The 21,567-nt window shown below is 39.3% G+C and overlaps 1 protein-coding gene across 3 annotated transcripts in view; it reads right to left on the minus strand.

Moving 5' to 3' along the window:
* TPD52L1 (TPD52 like 1) overlaps nt 1-21,567 on the minus strand; it is a 50,578-nt gene that overhangs the window by 20,252 nt on the left and 8,759 nt on the right. For all 3 annotated transcript variants that reach the window (XM_066179260.1, XM_066179263.1, XM_066179262.1), the window contains exons 2-3: nt 11,115-11,230; nt 5,900-6,048 (exon numbers count right to left, since the gene is read on the minus strand). In XM_066179260.1, coding sequence (XP_066035357.1) covers nt 5,900-6,048; nt 11,115-11,230 — 265 coding nt within the window. The remainder of the gene's footprint in view (nt 1-5,899; nt 6,049-11,114; nt 11,231-21,567) is intronic.

The following is a 21,567-nucleotide window of genomic DNA, read 5'->3' on the forward strand; positions in this document are numbered from 1 at the left end:
CAGACTTCAAAACCAAACAACAGATGTATTATTTTGTCATCCTTCCCATTGCCAAGGATGTTAGGAATTAACTGAAACTGTGCTGGCATTTGGATGGGTGTATATGCCTAAATCTAAGGAAGAATGCCCCAGGTAGTTCCTCTCCCACAGAGGGAGGAAGGAGAGAACTAAGCGAACTGAACCTCTGCAGGCTGCAGCAGAAATTTGTGCAGTACATGGAAGGTGACTGTTCAATAGGCTGGAGAGAGTCAAAGGTCAGGAAAGGTGCCCAAGAAAGGTGACAAATGTTCTGGGCTGTACTGCCCTGTAATCTCTCACTGGGGAAAAATATGGAATACAGTTGTTTGAAATGCATTATTTGTGCAATGCAGCATAGAAGGGGGGTGGGGGGAAAAATGTGCTACGGTTACTCTCCAGGTGGAAAAGCCAAAATATGTTTGCTGAAGCACAGATGATCTTAAGACATAACAGGCAGTTCACCACACCTTAAACTATATCAGTAACGCTGTCTGTGGGCTCTGTGCTGTACATTAGATTAACAAAATTATGCAGATTAAACACATCCCAGCCTCTCTTTTCTTTTTTCCCCTCCCTTTCTGCTTTTCCTCCCTTTCTTTTCCTTTCCCTTCCCTTTCCCCTTCCCCTCTTTTCTACTAACCGTTTCTTGGATATTTTTAATCCTTGTAATTTCAGAGATCCCAATTTACATTCGGGCCTCCCTTGCCATCCTTACAGTTAGATATACACACATAAAGATCACTATAATACACAAGTATATATTTTCTGGTGCCCCATGATAATTACAGTGGGTTTTTCCCTGAAAAATGAACATCTGGAACAGATCACCTGACCTTACTGTGGAATTTCCATTAGCTGAAGGTTCTCATGCAAACAAATGGACATACATCTTTTGGACAAGGAACAATGAGAACAGACTAAGTTAACTACTTTAAGTCCTTTCTCCTTATTACTCTACCCTTCCAAATTCAAGGCCAGAGACACATGTGGAAAGGCAGCAAAATAATTCTCTTTGAAGACATCATGAAGGTTGCCTGATCTGACCCAAAGGAAGCAAAGGCAGTGGAAGGGAGAGGCTCCTTTTACTTTCATATAGCACAGACTCACACACAGGTAGTGTACTTGCTAAAGCCAACACACAATTTCTTCACTTACACAACTGTTACGTTTACTTGCAAATTTAGAGAAGAAAACATCAAAAGGTGATTATACATTGCAATGAACAGAAACACCCACATTTCTTTTACTACCACTTGTAAGAAGCATCTGTATGGGAACACAGTTTACTTAATTCCTGGAAGTCACAGTAGGACTGTGGCTGTTCACAAATTATATCCGACTTACTGAAAAAAGTTCTGAAACTTTGGAACACATAACTATTTATTTAAAGTTATATCAACAAAGGCTGCCCACACCTTAGACTGTAAGCCTAAAACAGTGCAGTGCAACTATTACCTTCTATTTTCCTATCACCTGGCAGAAATCTGAACCATAAAGCAGTAAGTTCCCAATAGTTGTTGAAACCTATGCAATTGTCCTCAGGTTTCCTATCAGCAGAACTAAGTTTGCTCACATGGTTCAGCCAGTAGTCACTGAATAGATCTTTATTCTATCTCTGGAGGAAAAGGCCAAGTCCATGTTGAATGTTCTTATCCCAAATCTTAATTAAATTTCACATGCAAGAACAGAGCAACACTGAAACCTTCCCAAAAATGCTTGAAAAGACAGGCACCATGTAAAAAAAAAATCCAATGGCCCTCTCTAGGAAACGTGCTGTTTGGAGCCAGCACTTACAGTTCTCTTGATTTTGGCCTGTGATTCAGGAGCTTTTCCCTTTCTACAAGTGAAAATTTCTGTCTGAGGTCAAAAGATGAAAAGCCATTTTGAAAACAGCTTTGTCAGATTCCTATCCTAAATGTTAGCCTTGCGTGGGTCCACTTTCCATCACATCAAAGGCTTCCCAGCCCCCCAGATGGAATCACTAAGCATGTCAACTTTGAAATACTTCACATCATTTCACTATTACAGCCGAAGGTAGAATGGGTTTCCCCTCATTTTCTAGCTCTTCTAATAATTTATTTGCCATGGCAGTACTGATGCTTACAGTGGTCTGAATGTCAGGAGTATTTCTTTTTTGGAGAGGTTTAGTAGCAAACTAAGCATTTTCTTCTCCCTAGAAGCTCTCTTGATTGTTATTATTCCATCCATGGGTTTAAAGGTTAACCATTTAAAATAGAGGAGGTTTATGTCTTGTAACAGTAGGTAACATTTTAAGAAGGAACGACAAAGAAGTTTGTGGGAACTATTAGGCTGGAATGAGTTTATTGGTGGGTAATCTTACAGATAAAACTGCTCCTTAGAACCTCAGTAGAACTGAAATATCTCCCAAGAGGACAGGACTATAACATCTTATGTTTTGTTTTTTTCCCCGAAGAACTACAGAAGACCACCAAATGAAAAGCTGAAGGACAAAGCTGAGCATGGTTACAACATAAATGCTCAGCAAAGGGCAATATATCTTGTGGATCTATGTCTTTAGTGCTTAATATGAGGGACTAGTGAAAGGCTAAAGTAACCCTTGTAACTTTATCTATATATAATGAAATTCAATTCTATAATTGCATCGAAGAATACAATTACTTGTGACTTTGTCTGAAAAAAATGAGGCAAAAGAAGTCTCAGTAAGTTCAACAAAGTGCAAAACAGAATCCTGCAGGTTGGGATTAATAACCCAGTAGAGGTTGGGGATCAACCAGCTGGAAAGCAGCCTTGCAGAAAAGGCCTGGAACCCTGGTAGAGAACAAATTGGACATGAGTCAGCAGTGTGCCTCTGCAGCAAAGGTAGCTAACAGTATCCTGGGGTGTGTTAGGAAAAGTGAGTGCAGGCTGTGTGAAGTGATCCTTCTCGTGTCAGCCCTGGTTATGGCCACACCTGAAGTGCTGGGTCCTTTTCTGTGCTTCCCAGTACAAGACAGACAAGGACAAACTGGAACAAGTCCAGCAAAGGTGCATAAAGATGGAAAAGGACTGGACTCATATGAGAAGGCTAGGAAAGCTGGGACTGGTCACCTTAGAGAAGGCGCATGGAAGGATCTCATCAATCTGCACAAACAACCTAATGAAAGGAGGAAAGAAGATAGAGGAAAGCCCTTTTGAGTGGTATCTAGTGAAAGTGCAAGAGGCAACCAGCAAAATTCAATGGAAGAAATATCAAAAGATATTAATATTTTAATATTTAAGAAAAATGTTTTTCATAGCAAGGGTAATTGAACATGGAACAGGTTTCCCAGAGAGGCTGTAGAATCTCCATCCTTGGATATGCAAAACCTGACTGAACACTCTTCTCTAGCTGGTCCTGCCTGAAAGAGGCAGTTGGACTAGACAATCTCCTGACATTACTGTCAACACCTTTATACATCTCAAATATTCCGTGTATAAAACCAGGTTAATCTTCATAAATACTTCATAATATCTTCATAATATCTTCATAAATACTATCTTCTACCTTAATCCACTATATGGTGAAAATCTGAAGCATGGAAAGTAAGGAGACATGTGGGAACTTTACAGAAGCACCACCAAGACGCTTCAACTGAATACAGTGCATTCAGGTTATGTAAAACCTTTCTTTTGTAGCAGAACAATAATTAGAAAAGCTCAATTATGGTCTTTACAAATATCCATGTAAAGACATTTGTAATTATTTCTTAAGTTAAAATAAATAATCTCAAAATCCACCAACATGACCCTGTTTCTAGCATCTAAATAACAAAGAATTACCTATTTTTAAAATACAAAAAACCTGCATTGCTAGAAGTTGAATATCCACCCACCTCTATTCACTGAAAACCCAATCATTAAAAAGGTGTGTGTGGGAAGTCATTCCAGTTGAATGCCTTACCACCATGAAACCAAGCCAAACTCAAGGTAATCATTTGCTCTCCAGTTACTGATGTCCTCTAGAGCACAACCCTTTGCCTCCCCCAACACATAGATTACACTAAACAGCAGTGCACTGAATAGTATAGGAAATTAACAAGGAACATGTGGTCAACAATTTAAAATGAAAATGCGTTAAAACAGTCAAAATCTCAAGTTTAAATTTAGTCAGTAGAGATGGCATGCATCCTCTAAGTCAGGTCATGATTCTTAACTAGTGGTCAAACACATTTTACAGGACTGTTTCTGAGAGAAGTCCACCCCTCTTCCTCTAAGTGCAGTCTAACCCAAAGAATGCATCTCTAAATGGAGAACTTTAAAAGATTAACAATAAGTGGACAAAAATTTTGGTGCTCCGTGGCTTTCAAAAGTTACCTGCTAAAGAAAACTAGTTTTAATTTACAGGAATGCGCACCAACTAAGTGAAACAAAATTTTTCCTCTAAAAACCAGGTCATTTTAAAATTTAAAATGAGTAATTGTGGATTACAGGCATGTAAATATTTTGGACTTTTTTTTTTTCTTTTTAAACAAGCTTTTTATCCTTCCTAAATCAGAGAATCTTGGTGAATAATGCTATCCCACTGCTATTTTGGTACAGCAACAATGAATCACTTCTATTACTTAACATATCCATTCTTAAGAATGCTGGATTACCATGATTCGTACCAGCACTGGTGTTCTGGCATGAGGGTTTAGCAGAATTGTACAGCAGTTGGACCATAAACCTGAGAATTTTCTGGGGCACAAATGGAAGTCCTTTTGCTCAGTTTCACTTTAACAATTTCTGGACACTTACGACCTAATGGATTGTAGTTTCTGAAACCCATCTTAAATAAAAAGTAGCAGCTACTGCACTGAAAAAGTCTCCTAAGTCTATCTTTGTAGAAAATGTCAATGTGGAGCTATCTGGGAACTTGCTACCAAATTTCAGGTAAAAATGAAAGCTTTTGTTCAAAATTTCGCTAGCCTCTCCCAGTAATTCTAGTTCAGATGTCTTGTGCCCCTCCTCTCTTCTAAAGCTTAGTGTCACTAGGCTGTTCTCTCCTAGCACATGCCAGACATCCTCACCAAGGCAATACTGATACCCCTGTTAGTGACATGTCATGAGAAACAGGACCTAGATGAGAAACTGTCCAACAGCGAGAGATAGGAGACATAAAAACTGTATTTTTATTAAGGGGCTTATGCCCTATTCGACTTCCCATGAAAACACAAAGAATAGTTCTTTTAATGTAAAAATGTACAGTTTAACATATTTTACCAAGTCTCTGTCAGCACCTTGAATCAACTGAGAGGAACTGCTAATGCCTTTTCCCCCAGACCTCTGAATTTGGTGGCTCAAGGCAAGATCTGGCACTGCACAGCTGTGAAACCTTGGGTAAGACTGTGATGAAAGTGTTGTGCAAGAGTTGGGGGAACACTTGTTAAGCACCTTTTCCCTACATTTGGGAGCTGTACTAAAGCCTACACTGAATTTAAGGTCAAGTCATATTACTGATATGCCTGTATCTGACTAGGTACCTCACAGATCTTGAACTCAGATTTGACTCCCTGGCTTGACCTAGGACCTGGTTCATCAATACAGATGCACTTCGAGATCTGAACTCTTGGCCTGAGCCTCTTTGCTGTCACTGGACCTGCTCTGCTCTCTTTGTTCAGGTATTGTGGGACTGCCGCTTCATGGATGATGTCACTGTCACCCTGCCTTCCTTGCTGTCAACTCCCAGCTCAGCTCAGTTATGGAGAAGCTCACTTTTCCTTTTCCTTAAGTGTCAAATTGAGTTGTCAAATGAAGAGGAAAAAAAAAGCAAATGACTTTGCAGACAGCACTTGATGAAAGGTGGGTGGTTCTTTCTACCAATGTTGCTATAAATTCAGCCCAAAAAGTTTTAGAAAAACATGGTATGTTCATATGTGTAAGTAAAAAGATCAGTACTCACGCAGAAGTTGTCTGCATATCATGCCAGCTTTTGCTAAAGTTCTGCTTCAGTTCATTCATCAAACTTATGCCAAGTTTTTGTTTAATTTCAACCAGGTGCTTCTCTTTGGCTGCTAGCACTTGTCGCAAAGTTGAAATTTCATCCTCTAGCTGAGGGAAACAAGGAGAAAGGAGAAAGGTGTTAGCCTGTTCCCACAGAATGATAAACACATACAAAGTTAAGAGGCTAACTGAATCTCACAAACTCGTGCTTTTCGTAGGTATCTAGAGAGACAGAGTCAGGTGCTTGTGTAGGCCACAAAGGCATACCCAGAACAGAGCTGGCACTACATTAAATTAATGCCTCTGTGTCACCTATGCTCACCATCACACACATGTATCTGATATGGGAGTGAATTACCCAGTAAGGAAGCACCTACACTGAAGTCTGCCTAAGGGCATTAGGAGTCTCAAACACCAGCTTTTCATTCACTAGTAAAATGGGAATGGATGGGACAAGAGAAGACTGGAAAATTCAAGCAAATATCTTTCTTTGAATGCACAGGGTTTTAACTTCGTATTTGCAGATTTTTAGTCTTCTGGTCCTGAAAAAAAATATGCAAACTCTTAGGAGCAGGTTAAAAAAATAGAAAAACTGCATGATAATATATGACTTGAGAGTACAATCAAACATTATATCCTTGTCATATGAGTTTTATTTATGTATTTTAGGCCCTACATATTTCAAAATTGTAACATAAAAATTTATAGTTGAGCTATTAACATGAGTGATCAGTACCCAAAGCAAAAAAGCACTCAGAAGACAGAGCAGATTAGTCTTTCCAGAGATCCTAGTATTTAACCAAACCCTGCAATTTCAAGCTGTAAAGACGCCATCCAGCCCAAACGAAGGAATATAACTTTCCCTGCAGTAGACATTTTTTGAAACATTTAATCAAAGCCAGTGTTTTACCAAGGCAAGAACCAGAAGACAGGACTGTAAGAAGAGGGACTACAGAACTGTCCTGCCACTGGCTCATAATCCTGCTCCTTGGGCAACTCTCCTGCAAGTGAGCAGGGGTTTGCATTCTTCATCTGGAAGCTTCCCAAGCCAATCTATACAAGCAGCACACAGAGATACTGAAGCTAACAAGGGCAAGTGACACCAGAGCAGCTGCCTTTCACTTCAGGTTTAGAAATTCCCTTACCAACTGTGTTCCTTTCTCCATATGTTAGTAAGGTAACATATGGCAACTTATCTGATTGCCATATGCTAAGTTCCCTGGAACTACAGTGTCCCTGTGATTTAACTCCATAGGCTGCAAGGAATGATGCAAGCACCAGCTGAAACAGTGCTGACCTCGAAGGCTATATTTAGGACAGCAGCACCAGCATTATTTTATTTTACACATTCAGGCATTTTGGTTCACTGAAAAACTGGCTGCAAGCTCACCATTCTCGGAAAAGTCTCATTCTTGAATCCCCCAGCTATCAGTTTCTTTTGTCATTACCTGCTAACTAAATATTCAAGTAGCTCAGGAATTAAGCAGCAAGACTATGAACATAAAGCAAAATTATGACGCGAGCGAAGCAGATTATTAGTATTCACCAACGCCTGTGATGCCAACATTTCAGCATTGTTGTTAAATACACAACAATCCCAATTGCTTTATTCCTCCCTATGTCCTTTATGCTCCGTTATATTCCTAACCTGCAAATGGAATACTGTCAAGAGGCAGGTGTCAAGAGTCTCTCTTCCAAGAGGGTAACTGGTTAAACACTTAGAGAAAGAAAGCACTAATGTCAGCATTCCTCAGGCAGCAGTTCAGAGCTCCTTTTGGTTGTTTCTCACCAAGAGCAAACCCCTTAGTGCACGACTGCCTGTGCAACACTGCTAAAGAACTTAACTTAAACTGATGCCAGGACACTTATGAGCCAGCACTAGGCTGATCATCAGTGGAAATATAAACACCGCTTGGATATATAAACATTTCAGGGCTTCTATTAAAGTTACTTTCCATCTGTTCCATTGAACAGACATCTTAAAGCTGTGATAGCCTAAGCAAGCATTAGCCATGCGCTCAATGGCAGAAGTATAAGCAATATTTTTGATTAAAGAAAAGTAATTTATTATTTATAACACAGCAATCAGTTTTGCATTGACAAAATCCTCCTCAACTTCCATCATTTTGAAATAATGACAGATACAAAGCCGCCCTCAAGTGCTCAAATATCAGTGATGACTCTGAAGTACATAAAAACAGTACTTAGGGACTTACAGTAGGATCTTGAAAAGCATTTAAGCTTGTAACATACCTAACTCCCATGGGAGTCAGGCATCACCTGTTCAGGAATTTTTTTTAAAGTCCACTTTTGTAAATGTTTACAAATGTTTATGAACTTGTAAATGTTTATAACTTTAAAACTGGGGCTCAAGTCCACAGAAATACAAGCCTCTAGTTCTCATGCTTCCCTTCTTTAAAGTGCAACAGAGAAGAATAAAGATGCATCATATAGAGGCAAAGTTCCCTTCTCCCAGAATTTTGCAAAAAAAGGTATTATTATCATCTTTCCTCAAACTGGGAGCAAAAATGCAATAACACACACTGCTGAACCTGTGCATCATCAAACCAGAGAGCTCCTTCTGGGAAGGTGTGGGAGGGGGAAGACACCAAAGAGTAAATGATTACTTTGATGAGTGTAATGGAAGGACAACTGACAGCAGTGAGCAAGGTAGCTCAAAATCTCAGCCCCCAGCATGACTCAAGAGTCATTGTACAATGCTCCTCACACTGAGGGGGGTGGGGGGAATCTGTTCTGCTAACAATCTTCTGGCCTTATGTAAAGCTTTTGGGCTACAGTTTTCTGCTGTTATTCTGAAAAGTCAGACTGACCTCTGTAAATCCAAATGACTGTTAGTAGTTTTGTAAGAGTTACTCATTTTAGTTGCATTGTAGAAATCCTAAAGCTTGATTAGAGTCAGAGCCCTGCTGTGTTAGCTAGGCTACAAATACAAGAATAGAGTAAGTCCATGCCCTGAGAAGCTTCCAGTAAAAAGAGACTATTAGCAGGAGAATAGGAATGGAGGATACAAAAAAATCCTGCCAGAAAAACAGTAGTGCTTGCTCCTCTCCTAATGTCAGATTGGGAAGGAGGAAGAAAACATAGAATATATATGTTAGATACACAACACAGAGATTGAACATACGTTTTCTGCTTAAATAAATGCACAACAGGTGCTCACAAAGAGATCCCCATTTTATCAACTGTTGATAGCAGAATCAAGGATGATTTTTACCTCTCACAACAGAAAGAGAGGAGCTTGTTCCTACAGGCTCAAATGGGCATTTTGTAGCACATAAGGACATGGAAGAAAACACAGCTATCCTCAGTGGAGCAGAAAGGGCTTGTAAGTAGGGACTAACACCTTTTCAAAAGGAAACATTACCCACTTCCCACATTAGCAAATTTTTCTTTCTGAAGGAGGCAAGGTCATTCATTTTTGCAATCTTTTCTAAGAGTCATAAGCCTTATTTAACTATAGACTTTGTTCAGAATTTGTCTACTCTACATTCAAGTTTTCTAAACCTTTCTTAGCATAATTATCAGTTTTATTCTGCTTTTAAGCATTGGCTGCATGCCAGTAAACTGCTGTGAGGAATTCAGAAAATAATTCCTAGGTCAGTCAAGTTCATAATATTTGACAGGCAATCTCTCACTTGCATGTTAGTACAGGAATTAAAGCATTTCCAGCATGAGCTACTAAGAATTCTCTCCTGTGGCAATCAGTAAACAGAAGGGACACCCAGAAACATTTGAGAAAAATTCTGTTGAGAGAGGCATATCATTCCCAGATGATTGCAGGAAGTTCTGGCTTTTTTCCTTCCTTGTTTCTGTCTGCCTGTGAAGTCCCCTTCACCAGAGAAGAGAATCACAGAATGGCTGAGGCTGGAAGGGACAACTGTAGGACATCTGGTTCAAGCCCTACCTACAGCATGTTTCCCACGACTGTACCCAGACAGCTTTTAAATATCTTTAAGGATGGAGACTCCAAAACATCTTGGGGTACACTGCTAAGTCACACATACATTAAAAACATGCTTTCTGATGTTCAGGGGAAACCTCCTGTGTTTCAGTGTGGGCCCAGTGCCTCTTGTCCTGATGAAAAGCCAGTAATGAATATGCCAGCTCCTAACTTATTTGATAAACTGAACATGTAAAATTTCAGCTTCCTTTTGATTGTCTACAGATGTGATAAGATCAGCAAAGAAATAAAAATTAACTAGTAACTCAGAAATACAAAGATTGATAAAATATTAAAGTGAAAAAACAGTCTTCTGTTTCACTTGAAAATCCTGAATCAGCACTGCAGGTAAATTATTTGAAAGTCATTACAAATGTTGCTTCTTAGAGTACTTTGTATGTATTTTTAAGTACTCTAAGTACTACAACATAATATAAATTTAAGTATTCCAGTTAAGGCAAACTCTTCACGTTCATATGGCTGTGATTTCTGTTATTTGACTCATATTTCAAATAATTAAATGCACAGTTTTCCCCATTCTCTCATGGAAAACGGAATTTTCCATTCCAGAATTTCACTTTTCTGCAATATTCAACAGCAGTAATTAAAACTGAATCCATCCTTCCATGGTAGACCAAATCTAGACCATCTCTTTAATCTTTGTAAGAAAGATTGTAATAATCACATGGTTCACACCTTTCTCCTCCAATCTCATTATTTTTAAGCTTCTTCACAGTGTACTGAATTCCAGACTCCTGAAAAAAGATACTACCTTCTCAAAACATATCAGTGCCAAAGGAAACAAAAACATGATAAAATCACTGTGCTTGTTCTGTGACCATCATCATTACCTTTTCCTCTGAGCACCACAAAAAGAAATTTTTCTATCAGGTTGCACAACCACTGTAACAAGAAGATCACAGATCTAATGAGAACACCTTTCATTCTTTTTCAAGGAACGTTTATAAATAAAAAAACATCTTGACTAAGATGAGAACATGCATTTGACTTTTGCAGTTCAATCATCAAGTAGAAGATACTTAACTTTGAAAAAATAGATAGAAGAAAATTCTAGGCTACATTATTGTAGCCTAGAATAACTTTACCAAAAAGGAAGGGCATGCCTTTATGATGTATACTTCATCCTACAATTAATAGCTTCCAGTTTAAGGAAGTAGAAACAGTAACACTCACAGAAATTCAAATTCATTACCTTGGCTAGCTCAATCTTTAGCTCTTCTTTTTCTTCTTCAGAAATCATGTTGGTGAAATCAATATCAGTGACCACATCTTCATCTGCTTCATGGAACGACTGAGTTTCCAACAGGCCTTAAAAAGTTAAAAGGTCAAGACAACCATTATTAATTTTTTCAGTTGTTGTATTGGCCTCCCCTAAAATCCAAGAATGATAAACTATTCATCCACTAGGAAAAAAAAAAATATAAAATATGGAAAAACAACCTTTTCCTGCTACAATCATTTGCATTCTGCTTCTCTTTACTTCTGAAAAGCTATTGGAAGTATCAGAGGGTAATGTCTGCACAGGAGCAATTTAATACATATAAGCACCACTCATTCCCAGAAATCAATCACCTTGGGCCCTACTAATCCCTCATAAGGCATTTTCTTGCTTCTAACAATACAGAAGGAAAAAAAGGAAGCTTTTTCTTCAAAATAAAAAGCTGGCTAATGTGGATCACTGATGCGAAGAGCAGCAATAGTACACTGAATAATAAAGGAAGTACATTACAAAGCCAAGTTTTCTCTAAAAGTACCTCTGATTGCAGCAATTTGAAACCTTACAGATGCACATAGTTTGCAGAAGCAAATGCCACACTTATTGTTTGAAATTTCTGAATTTTAAGAATGCTTCTTAATGAGAAGCATTCCTTGATTGCTCAATCTAAATCTGTGAAGAGGAGACAAATGCACTGGACCCTGTTACTGTCTTCTTCTGCATACCCAAGATCAGGGTCAGTATCTACAAAAAGCAAGGTAAGGGCATACATAAATGCTTGCAAGACCTGGGGTGGGCTGGCTGGCAGAATAGGTACTGATGAAACAAAATATTTCCTATCTTCCCATTCAGTGAAGAGAAGATTTCTGGGGCTCCAGCTGCTAAGAGCCTCTCTTCTTTACGGTCTGCAGAGAAAACAATACAAACCAGAAACCAAATAACAGAAAACATTCTGTTTACTTTGCAACTTGTTTTAAAATTCTAGATCTTCTTCTGTTGTGGAAGAAAAATCTCATCCAGGTTACACCTGGGACACCACTTTTCCCTTTATTTCAGTTCCCTAGCAGGATAATCAGCCATCTCTGCTAACTCCTGACACCTATATACTGCCTCATATGGAAGAGAACAATTTATTTCCTAGCTCCACAGAGGCCTGTATACTCTATTATACAGAGATTAAAATACAGTTTAGTTAATTTTGGGCATTAAAGAACAGAGGTTACAAGGAACAAGTCTGTTGAAATTGAGTACTTCACATTTTCATGCAGAAAACTAAATTCCCTCCAGCCTTCTGCCATTTCCTTCACCTAGAGTCCCCCAGTGTACCTGGATTTCCTATTTAACAGAGCAGAACTGATTCGATTCATACCATCAACTTCCCTGCAGAACACAATGGAGTGAATTCAACCTTGTTAATTACAATCTTCCCTGAGTGGGAAGATAAAGAGCAGCAACACAGGTGCTGAACCCCTGCCTAGCACATATGCAGAAATGGATCACCACCCTTAAGCACAAAACCTTTTAAAAACATGAAAGCATATAGAAGTAGTTGATATCTTAGCCATTACCCAAAAAGCAGGTTGCCAGGAAAACCCAGATTGCTGAAATCACAACAAAAGAAAAGCATATTTGTTCAGTAGGAACACTCCTAAATCACCTTTATTAACACCCCAAAATACATCTCTAAACACAATTGTTATTTGGTATTTGTTTGAGGATTAATAGTGTTGCTATGGGACTCAGGCTAAACTTAGTCTGCACTGTCTTGAAAGCAGTCTATTTTTTCATGGATGGAGCAGCAGTGGTACAGGGCAGCTCCTGGAAATGCTGGGAAGGATCTAAGGGGCAGCAGGGCTGAAAACTCTTAAGGGTAGCCTTGGGACAGATGTTGAGATGAGGTGATCTTGGAGGAATTGATGCTTAAGCCAAAAAGAAGGCAGATCCATGCTCAAGGGACATTAGTTTGGGAATGGCTGGAAAAGAGATGGAAACCAACATGGACAAAGTCACCAGAAACAACTGAATAACACTTAACACTAGGCCCAATGGTCAAGTTTAAACTTCAAGACTGGACTGAAATTATAATCCATTCCGAAACAGCAAACACATGTCAATCCTTCTCTATGATCCTTTGCAAACTCATCCATTTCCTCTCCCAATTTTTGTCCTTTGCTCCTTGTTAAAGTTCTCTAAAATCTAGTCTGATCCTTCAGTCTCTATTTTCTTGTTCAAGCCACCAGAGTCCACCCTAATGGTCAATGTCCCTCCGTAAAGTTTTCGCTTTGGTCATCTCACAGTTCCAGTCTGAACATCTCTCCAGCATACTGTGAGTCAGTCTTCTTTAGGCCAATTCTGAGTTCTGAAACTTCCTCATGTGAGAATACTTAGATTCTAGCAGCAAGAATAGCAGAGAGGTTACAGTTATACATTACATTTGTAACGAAGCACAACAGAGGTCAGCATCCACCGGCTCACACTCGTATTGTACTAGTTCACCACTGAAGTTACAGAGCTCATCAGCCCAGGTGTGCTGTTAACCTAACTCAGTGCTTTGGAGCCTTGAGCTAGGACTGATACTTTGGATCACAGGTGTGCCTATTGCTCAGGATTTGCGACACCACAAGGCCAGCAGAACATTTCTTCCAGTCACTGGTTTCTCTCTCTCGATACTGTCATCTCTCACACTTTAGTCTCCAGACTGAAGGAAGTCCTGTGATTCCTTGACCATGCAGGAGACAGGGTAGCCTAGCATTCAATTGTACCTCCAGGTACAGTTGAAGGGACATCATGTAAGCCCACCTACAAGTTCTGCTCTCGTACAGTCTCGAAGTTCTGGGTGGGCATGGAATAGAAACATAGAATCATAAAATATCCTGAGTTGGAAGAGACCCACAAGGATCATCAAAGCCCAGCTTCTGGCCATGCACAGGCCAACCCCAAGAACCACACCATGTGTTTGAGATGACTGCCCAAGCACTTCATGAACTGTCAGGCTTGGTGCTGTGACCACTTCCCTGGGGAATCACTTCAGGGTCCAACCACTCTCTGGGTGAAGAACCTTTCCTTAATATCCAAGGTAAACCTCCCCTGAAACAGCTTCAGGCTGTTCCCTCAGGTCCGGTCACTAGTCATGAGAGAAGAGATCAGTGTCAGCCTCTACACCTCCCCTCATGAGAAAGTTGAAGACTGCTATGAGGTCTCCTCTCAGTATTGAAGAAGACTGAGGCAATTTCCTCTCCTGCCCAGCTATGTAACCTGGCAACACACAGGAAGAACTCTGGGGAAAGATAGCATTTTTGCCTAAAGATGCATAGGTATTGGTTATGAGCCATGAAGGCTTGATCACTCTGAGAAGGGAGTTGTAGAAGTAGCTGAGCTGTTCTCAAGAATAACAGAAGATCATTGGTAGCAGGAAAAAAAACCTGCTTTTAAGTTGCATTCCCTCTCCTCTTACTCACTCCTCCCAGAAATACTGAAGATCATGCCTTGTTTCCAGCTGTGGTCAGATCTGGAAAAACTGGAATTGCAATTAAATTGTTCAGATGCAGAGTTGCTACTATTTCAGAATTGTACTAATATCCAGGTGTGGAACTGAAAATTAACTTTCCACCCTTTTAGAAGAGCAATTCAGTTGTTGGATGAGTAGCTTTTGCTTCCCCTTGTAGTATAAGTGTTACTACCTTCCCTGAAAGAATTAGGAGCACATCTAGTAGATTACCAGCCATTTAAAGGAACCTGTGGCTTTGGTGGCATCCTGTATCTCTTTTGTCCTTTACTAACAGCACAGTATTTTAGGCACTGACCTTCACATACTAATCTAAAGCACAGGTTTTCCAAGTTTCATTCAAGCTAAGAGCTAAGGCATGGATAGAGCCTAGACACTACCACTAACATCTGTTTTCTTTTCCTACTATGTCTTATACAGATTAAGTTAATTCTGTTGCTCCCGAATTTGATTTCAGCTGCTGTGCCTGCCTGGCGGTTCTATTACACTAAAAATAAAAAAAAAAAAATCACACAGGAGGCATTAATGGAGCAGAAGCTGTCTTAGAACCTGCTCCTTGAACTTCACCTTCCTCATTCGCCATGGTCAGCTAAGGAGTTCTCATTACCTATCCCCATCTCTCCATTTCTTCCATTTGCAATGAAGCTCAATCCAGAGCTTAATCAATCAACAGTTAGCTCTGGGATCTGTCACAAACCTCTGCCCAGAGACAGATGCAAGACCCACACCATCTCCCTCATCTTTTCCAGACAGCCTCTTCTTGTGGTTTAGGATTGCTGGAGACAAGGCTGTAGGTCCTATGGTCTCCTTCAGCCTCCTGTTGCTACAGCAAATTACTACAATAATAATATACTCATGTGTAACTCATTTATCCTCCACAAACAGGCAAACTCTGGACATATGTTACTTCAAAATAACAAAAAAACCCCACCCCCATAAAGCGTGGGAAATCATATAGTAGGCTCGAGTCAATGCAAAATGCTGTTTGGCTTCTACTGTAAAGAAAGTTTTAGTACTTACTGTCACATATAATTAGATAAAATATGAATGAAACATTAAAAGTATGGGATTATCAGTAATTAGGAACTGCAAGTCATACAGAAGGATCCAAGCTGAAACAAATGAGCAGAAAATCCTTTGTATTAGGAGATTTATATAGAAAGAAGTAGGAGGTGGATAGCTGGGGGAACACATTTATTGTGCTCTTCTGAAAGATTCATACGACAAGATAATACAACAAACATGCAAATTGTTCCAGTGTGCTGAAATGGGCATTTTTGAGTTTTCTCCCAGAGTTCATGGTAGTTCTGGCTAAGACTAGTGACCCTAATTCTACAGTCTGCTGTTAAATCTGATTTAATGCAAGAAACTGTTTCAGCATTGATCAATACCTGTGCATATGTTTGCCAGTAGAATTGTAGGGATGACAAATTTATTAAGCCACTTAGAATCTAGAAGATGTGTAACCATCATGCAAATTTTAAATAACCAAATAATAAAATGATAAAATTCATGACAGATTTTTATACTTACTCAGGTATCTAAAGATCAACTACATAAAGATGTTTTAATTAGTGCTTTTTAGGTATTTTTTCTGTACTCGTCTCAGATACATGTTCTAGAGTGTTATGTATCAAGACTATTTCTTGTATGTTGACTGTTTAAAAAAGAATAACAACCCCAAAACCCCCAAAAACACAACAAAAGGAAAAGCTTACACTGTAGGCACTGATGTCTGTTGAATTAACCATGATAGCAAAATTAAGGTAAAAACCATCAAATTTCAGTTTGTGTACATTTTCTGACATTCAGGGAAATCTATAGATGATCCTTTGTGTTAACAAAGCATTTAAGAATTGAAGTGCTCTTACTGCTCTGCTTTTTTGTTTTTCAACTAATTAAAAATACCGTATCTACCTTGTTATCTTAGCATTCACATCAAATAGTGAGAAAACAAATTACATAACTCTTCTAGTAAGCAAAACTACTTGCTACAGCTTCTTTTGCCATGTCATTAGAGTTCCTTATTTAAATTTGAAAAACACTTGTTCACAAATTTAAATTGCAATTAAGTCTTCAAAGGGATGAAATGGTAAGTAGAACAAAGGAACTGTCCAGACACTGCATTAGTGTCTTTGATCTTCTTTATAATGTAGTCTTAATGCCAGATATAGAGATTAAGGGGGGGAGAAGGGGGACTAGAAACATGTACTAAATAACTAAATTGATCAGAAAAAGCTATCAGAAGTTGCAAGGATTTCCATACCATTTTTCCACAGCAAAGTTATTACAGGAAGATCAAAATAGGAAAATATGTTATAATTTACTTCACCTAGAAAACAAACTACAGAAGGGAGATCTTCCCTTCTGTGTCAGGTTCCAACTGTGGACAAGTCTGAACTCATCTTGAACTTGCTTAGGCTTGAGCCTAACAATTACATACAGCCTGCCATTCTCCTAAAGGACTTAGAACTGAGAATATAAGATTGATTTTGAAGTTATGATTGAAAAACAAACCCAGAGGATGGATTCACCTTGGTTAAGAGAGGGAAATATTTAAGATGCACAGGTGATGTAGATTAAAAATGTAAATTACAGCAAAACGTAGGTTCTACTTTCTGCAACCATGTGAGCTCAATCTTCCTTTTGCTCTGAGTATGCTCCTTGGAAGAAAGAGATGGATGGGCAAGTGTCTTTATTCCCTCTCTCAAATGAGCTTTAGGTTGGCAGTAGTGTCAAGGAGAGGGAAAGCTTTTGAACATACAAGAGTTCTAGGATGTAGTCTAAAAATCTCAGAGTAGAGGTCCCTGGTCATCCTGGAGCAGCTTATTACTGACTTTATTAAAGCTTTCCCTTCTACCTCTTAACCCCTGCAAACCCAAGCAGTAAGAAAATCTATCCATAGCTATGAGACAGACTGGCAGATTTCCAAACAAAGGAACAGTTTTATTTGAAGCTCCTGGATAAACAGCCAGCCACTGTGCTGATTCTTTTCTCTGTTTTAGTATAATACGAAGGAATTAATCATACCTTGAGGATGTCTCTATTTTTCCCCAAGAAACCGCTGACACAGCTGCCAATCTGTGCCAGTGAAAAGAGACAATCTACACACAAAAAAATGGCAGAAAAGAGACTGAGCAGCTCGACCGCTGCACCAAGAAACCAGACACATCGATAAGGAATTTGATAATCACGCTAAATACAGAAACACGATGGATAAAAGTGAGAATAGCAATAATGTTTAAAAAAATATATATTTCACTTATTTCAACTGAAGATTTCAACTTCGGAACCTTATTGACCTTCCAAGCTAAATAATTATCTGAAATGTCCAGGAATGCAAGGATGATGTTACATATTTTACCCTATTCTTTGTATAGAATAATAATCCTGAATGCCTGGAAAAGGGTAACATTTTCAAGCTGTAGCTATGGAAAACCAAAGCAATTGCTGTGAAATGTAACTGTAAAGACAGTAGAAGATTTCTCCCATTATGTCAAACTGAAATTAATGACAGCACTGTACCACTTTCTGTGCTTGCTGCACAACTTTCTGTGAAGTCAGTGGTAAGAAAAAACTGCCTCAAGTGGAAGAGTTGTCATCTCACAGGGAAAAAGGAAAACAATGAAGTCACAATGGAATAATAGGGAATGAAAAGTGGATAAACTGCATCACAAAAGGGACTTGTTCTCTACAAATAAGGTACTCTAGAAAACTGTAACACAGCATAAAACAAATGAAAGAATAATGCATATATAATCAAACTAGAGAAAAAGCAATATAGGGGAAGATAAGAGCTATGACATGGAAATACTGGTAGTCAGAGGTGGAAGTTGTCAGTCACATTTCTTAAACCCACCCTTTCATGCTAAAAATACATGACAGTACATTTTTCTCATCTCTGAATAGAGAGGCACCTGGGGTCCCATCCTCAGCTGGTAGAAGTGATGGCAATCCCATCAATTGTATAATTAAGATCACGCACCTGCTTCAGTGAATCAAAATCATTGAAACTTAATGGCAGGATTTAATAACCTTTCTCTCTAAGAATGAATCAGTTTATTGTACTTTTCTAAAGCCAGGTGCAAAAGTATATAATTAGATAGCAATCTAACTGCAGTATAATTAAACTCAAAAGCCTCCTCAATTAACTTCCAACAATGTATCTGTACTGCAAGAAGTAATAAAATTATATTTTTTAATTGCAAAATAAATTCTTTGTGTAGTCATATTTTGTGTCCTTTAGATCACAAAACACATAACTAACAAGATCTTTAAAAGTGTAATTTAAAAATGAGCAAAATCGTGCTGAAGCCAGGAGGTTGCTTGCTTTCCTCACACCCTCTTTCAGCTATTTCAACATGTAAGACAGATGTGTCACTTTTGGTCCTATAAATGTACTAGGGAAAATACACAGGAAACAATTATAATTGGGTACATGATAGATTCTTTATTCTCTTCAGGCTCAAGTTCATTACTCCCATTATTTTAATACAGAATAAATGTCACTATGTTGTTACATATACTAAAGTTCACATTTAGGAATGCTGGGAGAAAAGGGACAAATTCTCTTTCCTCTCTGTGATCAATCTCTCATCCTGGGAGAGTAAAGATCACAGTTTTAAAGGACCAGGACTGCCTTATTGCATACTGTTTGGCACAAAATATCCATGATCTAAGCTTTGTGGCAGCATAATTACAAATTAGCAATAATAAATCATTAAATAGTTTGAGTTGGAAAGGACCTAAAAGATCACCTACTTCCAACCATCCTGCCATGGGCAGGGACACCTTCCATTAGACCAGGTTGTTCAAAGCCCCACCCAACCTGGCCTTCAGCACTTCCAAGGACAGGGAATCCACCGCAACTTCTCTGGGCAACCTGTTCCTTTTTCTCACCACCCTCTCTGTAAATAATTTCATCCTAGTATTTAATCTAAATATTTTCTGTCAGTTTAAAGCCATTTCCCCTTGTCCTGGCACTACATGCCCTTGAAACAAGTCACTCCAGTTCTCTTGTAGACCCCTACAAGGTGCTGTAAGATCTCCTCAAAGCCTTTTCTTCTCCAAGCTGAACAACACTAACTCTCTCAACCTGTTTTCTTAAGTCAGGTGCTCCAGGTCTTTCATTATCTCTATGGCCCTCCATGCCTTTCTTTAGTTAGAGGCCCCAGAGCTGATATCACTCTCCAAGTTGGGAGAAAGGTACAGTTCCTTTTCCCAGAGCTTTTCTTAATCTTTTCTGTTACATTATGCAAAAACTCATGGCCACCAAAATGAGGCAGTGAATCAACACATTTCTCAGAGGAGGCATGACTAGTGTGTTGTGCCCTCCTCTCTCCCAGCCCCCCATTTTTAAGCACCACCTGCTTCACCCCTTAATCCCTTCATAATTAAGACTAACTACTTTGCACCAGTGCACTTTTGCCTTCCTAACAGGGTGGGGGGGTGGGGGTGTGTGTCATATGACAGTGGAAACTTCCACTTGTCTTCCCTAAATAAACTTGACCTACTCTCAGATGCATCTACCGGCCACACAATTTACTTAAAACCAATAGAAACAAAGCTCATTTATATGAATATTATTTGAAAACAGCATATTTTAATAGCTCTGTTACACAGGCCCTGTATTCAAGAGGAAACAATTTTTTTATTTTTTAAAGGAAATACTCCAAATATATATTGACAAACAGCTCACTTGAGTGCCACGCCACTTCTTGCAGATGCACTGCTTTTCAGCCAGGATGTCTTGCTGCAGTGGGCTGCCCTGATAAACCTGGAATTTGGAATTAGTGTAACAGTAATTCTCTGCACACAGGCCACACAAAACACTTCTCAGTCAGAAGAGCACTATCTACCTGGGCCTGTCCAGCTCCAATTTTCATTTGTTTTTCCCACAAGCTTTTTTTGCCAGCATCTGGAGGTGTGAAATGAAGCACTCAGAGGTTTTGGCATCATTAACTTTGTGGCTTTGCCCACACAGTGTTATGTAAAACTCTATTACAAAGAAATCTGTTTGTTTAGCGGGGCTCTGAGTGGAGATACCTGGGGTTTAGGGCCCTGGCTGTGTAGAAAGAGGTGGGATGCCCCATGCAGCCATCCTAGTGACACAAAGACCATGCTTCAGGAAGAGGGGTTGGACCAGGAGACAGAGACTGGCACTTCCAGCCACACCATACAGCCGCAATCTTTGAGGTCCCCAATTCACCCTCAAACACCAGCAGAAAATGGCAGCTGATCCAGGCAGAGTGTGAGCTTTTTTTTTCCCTTGAAGATCAGCTGGGAAGATAAGCCCTGAACCAAAGAAGGTGAGCTTCTATGCCAGCTGCTGTGGGCAGAGGCAATGGCAGGCCAACGGGTAAGAGAAAGACGGGGTTTAGTCAAGTACATGGCATGAGTTGCCATGCCACTGAGGTTGCATTAGACCACATTCAAGTGGCAAAAATATCATTCAAACCTCCAACCTAAAATCTTTCCAGAGCCCAGTGTGAAATAATGCCTATTTCAATTTCAGTAACTTAAGAAGGTTGAGAGAAGGAGCACAAGACAGTCCTTGTCCTCACTCTTCTACTACCTTAAGTAAGAATATTTTACTGAGGAAGTTGTTGCAAGATGGACATAACACAACGTATTTTTCTGAAATAAACCAGAACTCCAATACTTGCATCTCTGCTAATAACTTTCATTCACACCTTCATCCTTACTCAACTTAATCGTTCAATTTTTTCTCTCTTCTTACCCTCCCCATCCTTGACTGCCATGCACATAACTATGACCAAAGTACTGCTGCTCCCTTTTCAGGACATGTCCATGCTCTGTATTTCTGCGCAGAACTGGACACAGCTGAGAAGCCTTCTAATTCTGGACCTAGGTCTAAATCTGGTTCCTATGTTTGAGCCTCTCCTAAATGGGTACAAGCTATTA

This window comes from Chamaea fasciata, unplaced genomic scaffold (genome assembly GCF_029207755.1).
Source record: "Chamaea fasciata isolate MVZ Bird 193981 ecotype frontalis unplaced genomic scaffold, bChaFas1.0.hap1 SCAF_3, whole genome shotgun sequence".
Lineage (NCBI taxonomy): Eukaryota > Metazoa > Chordata > Aves > Passeriformes > Sylviidae > Chamaea > Chamaea fasciata.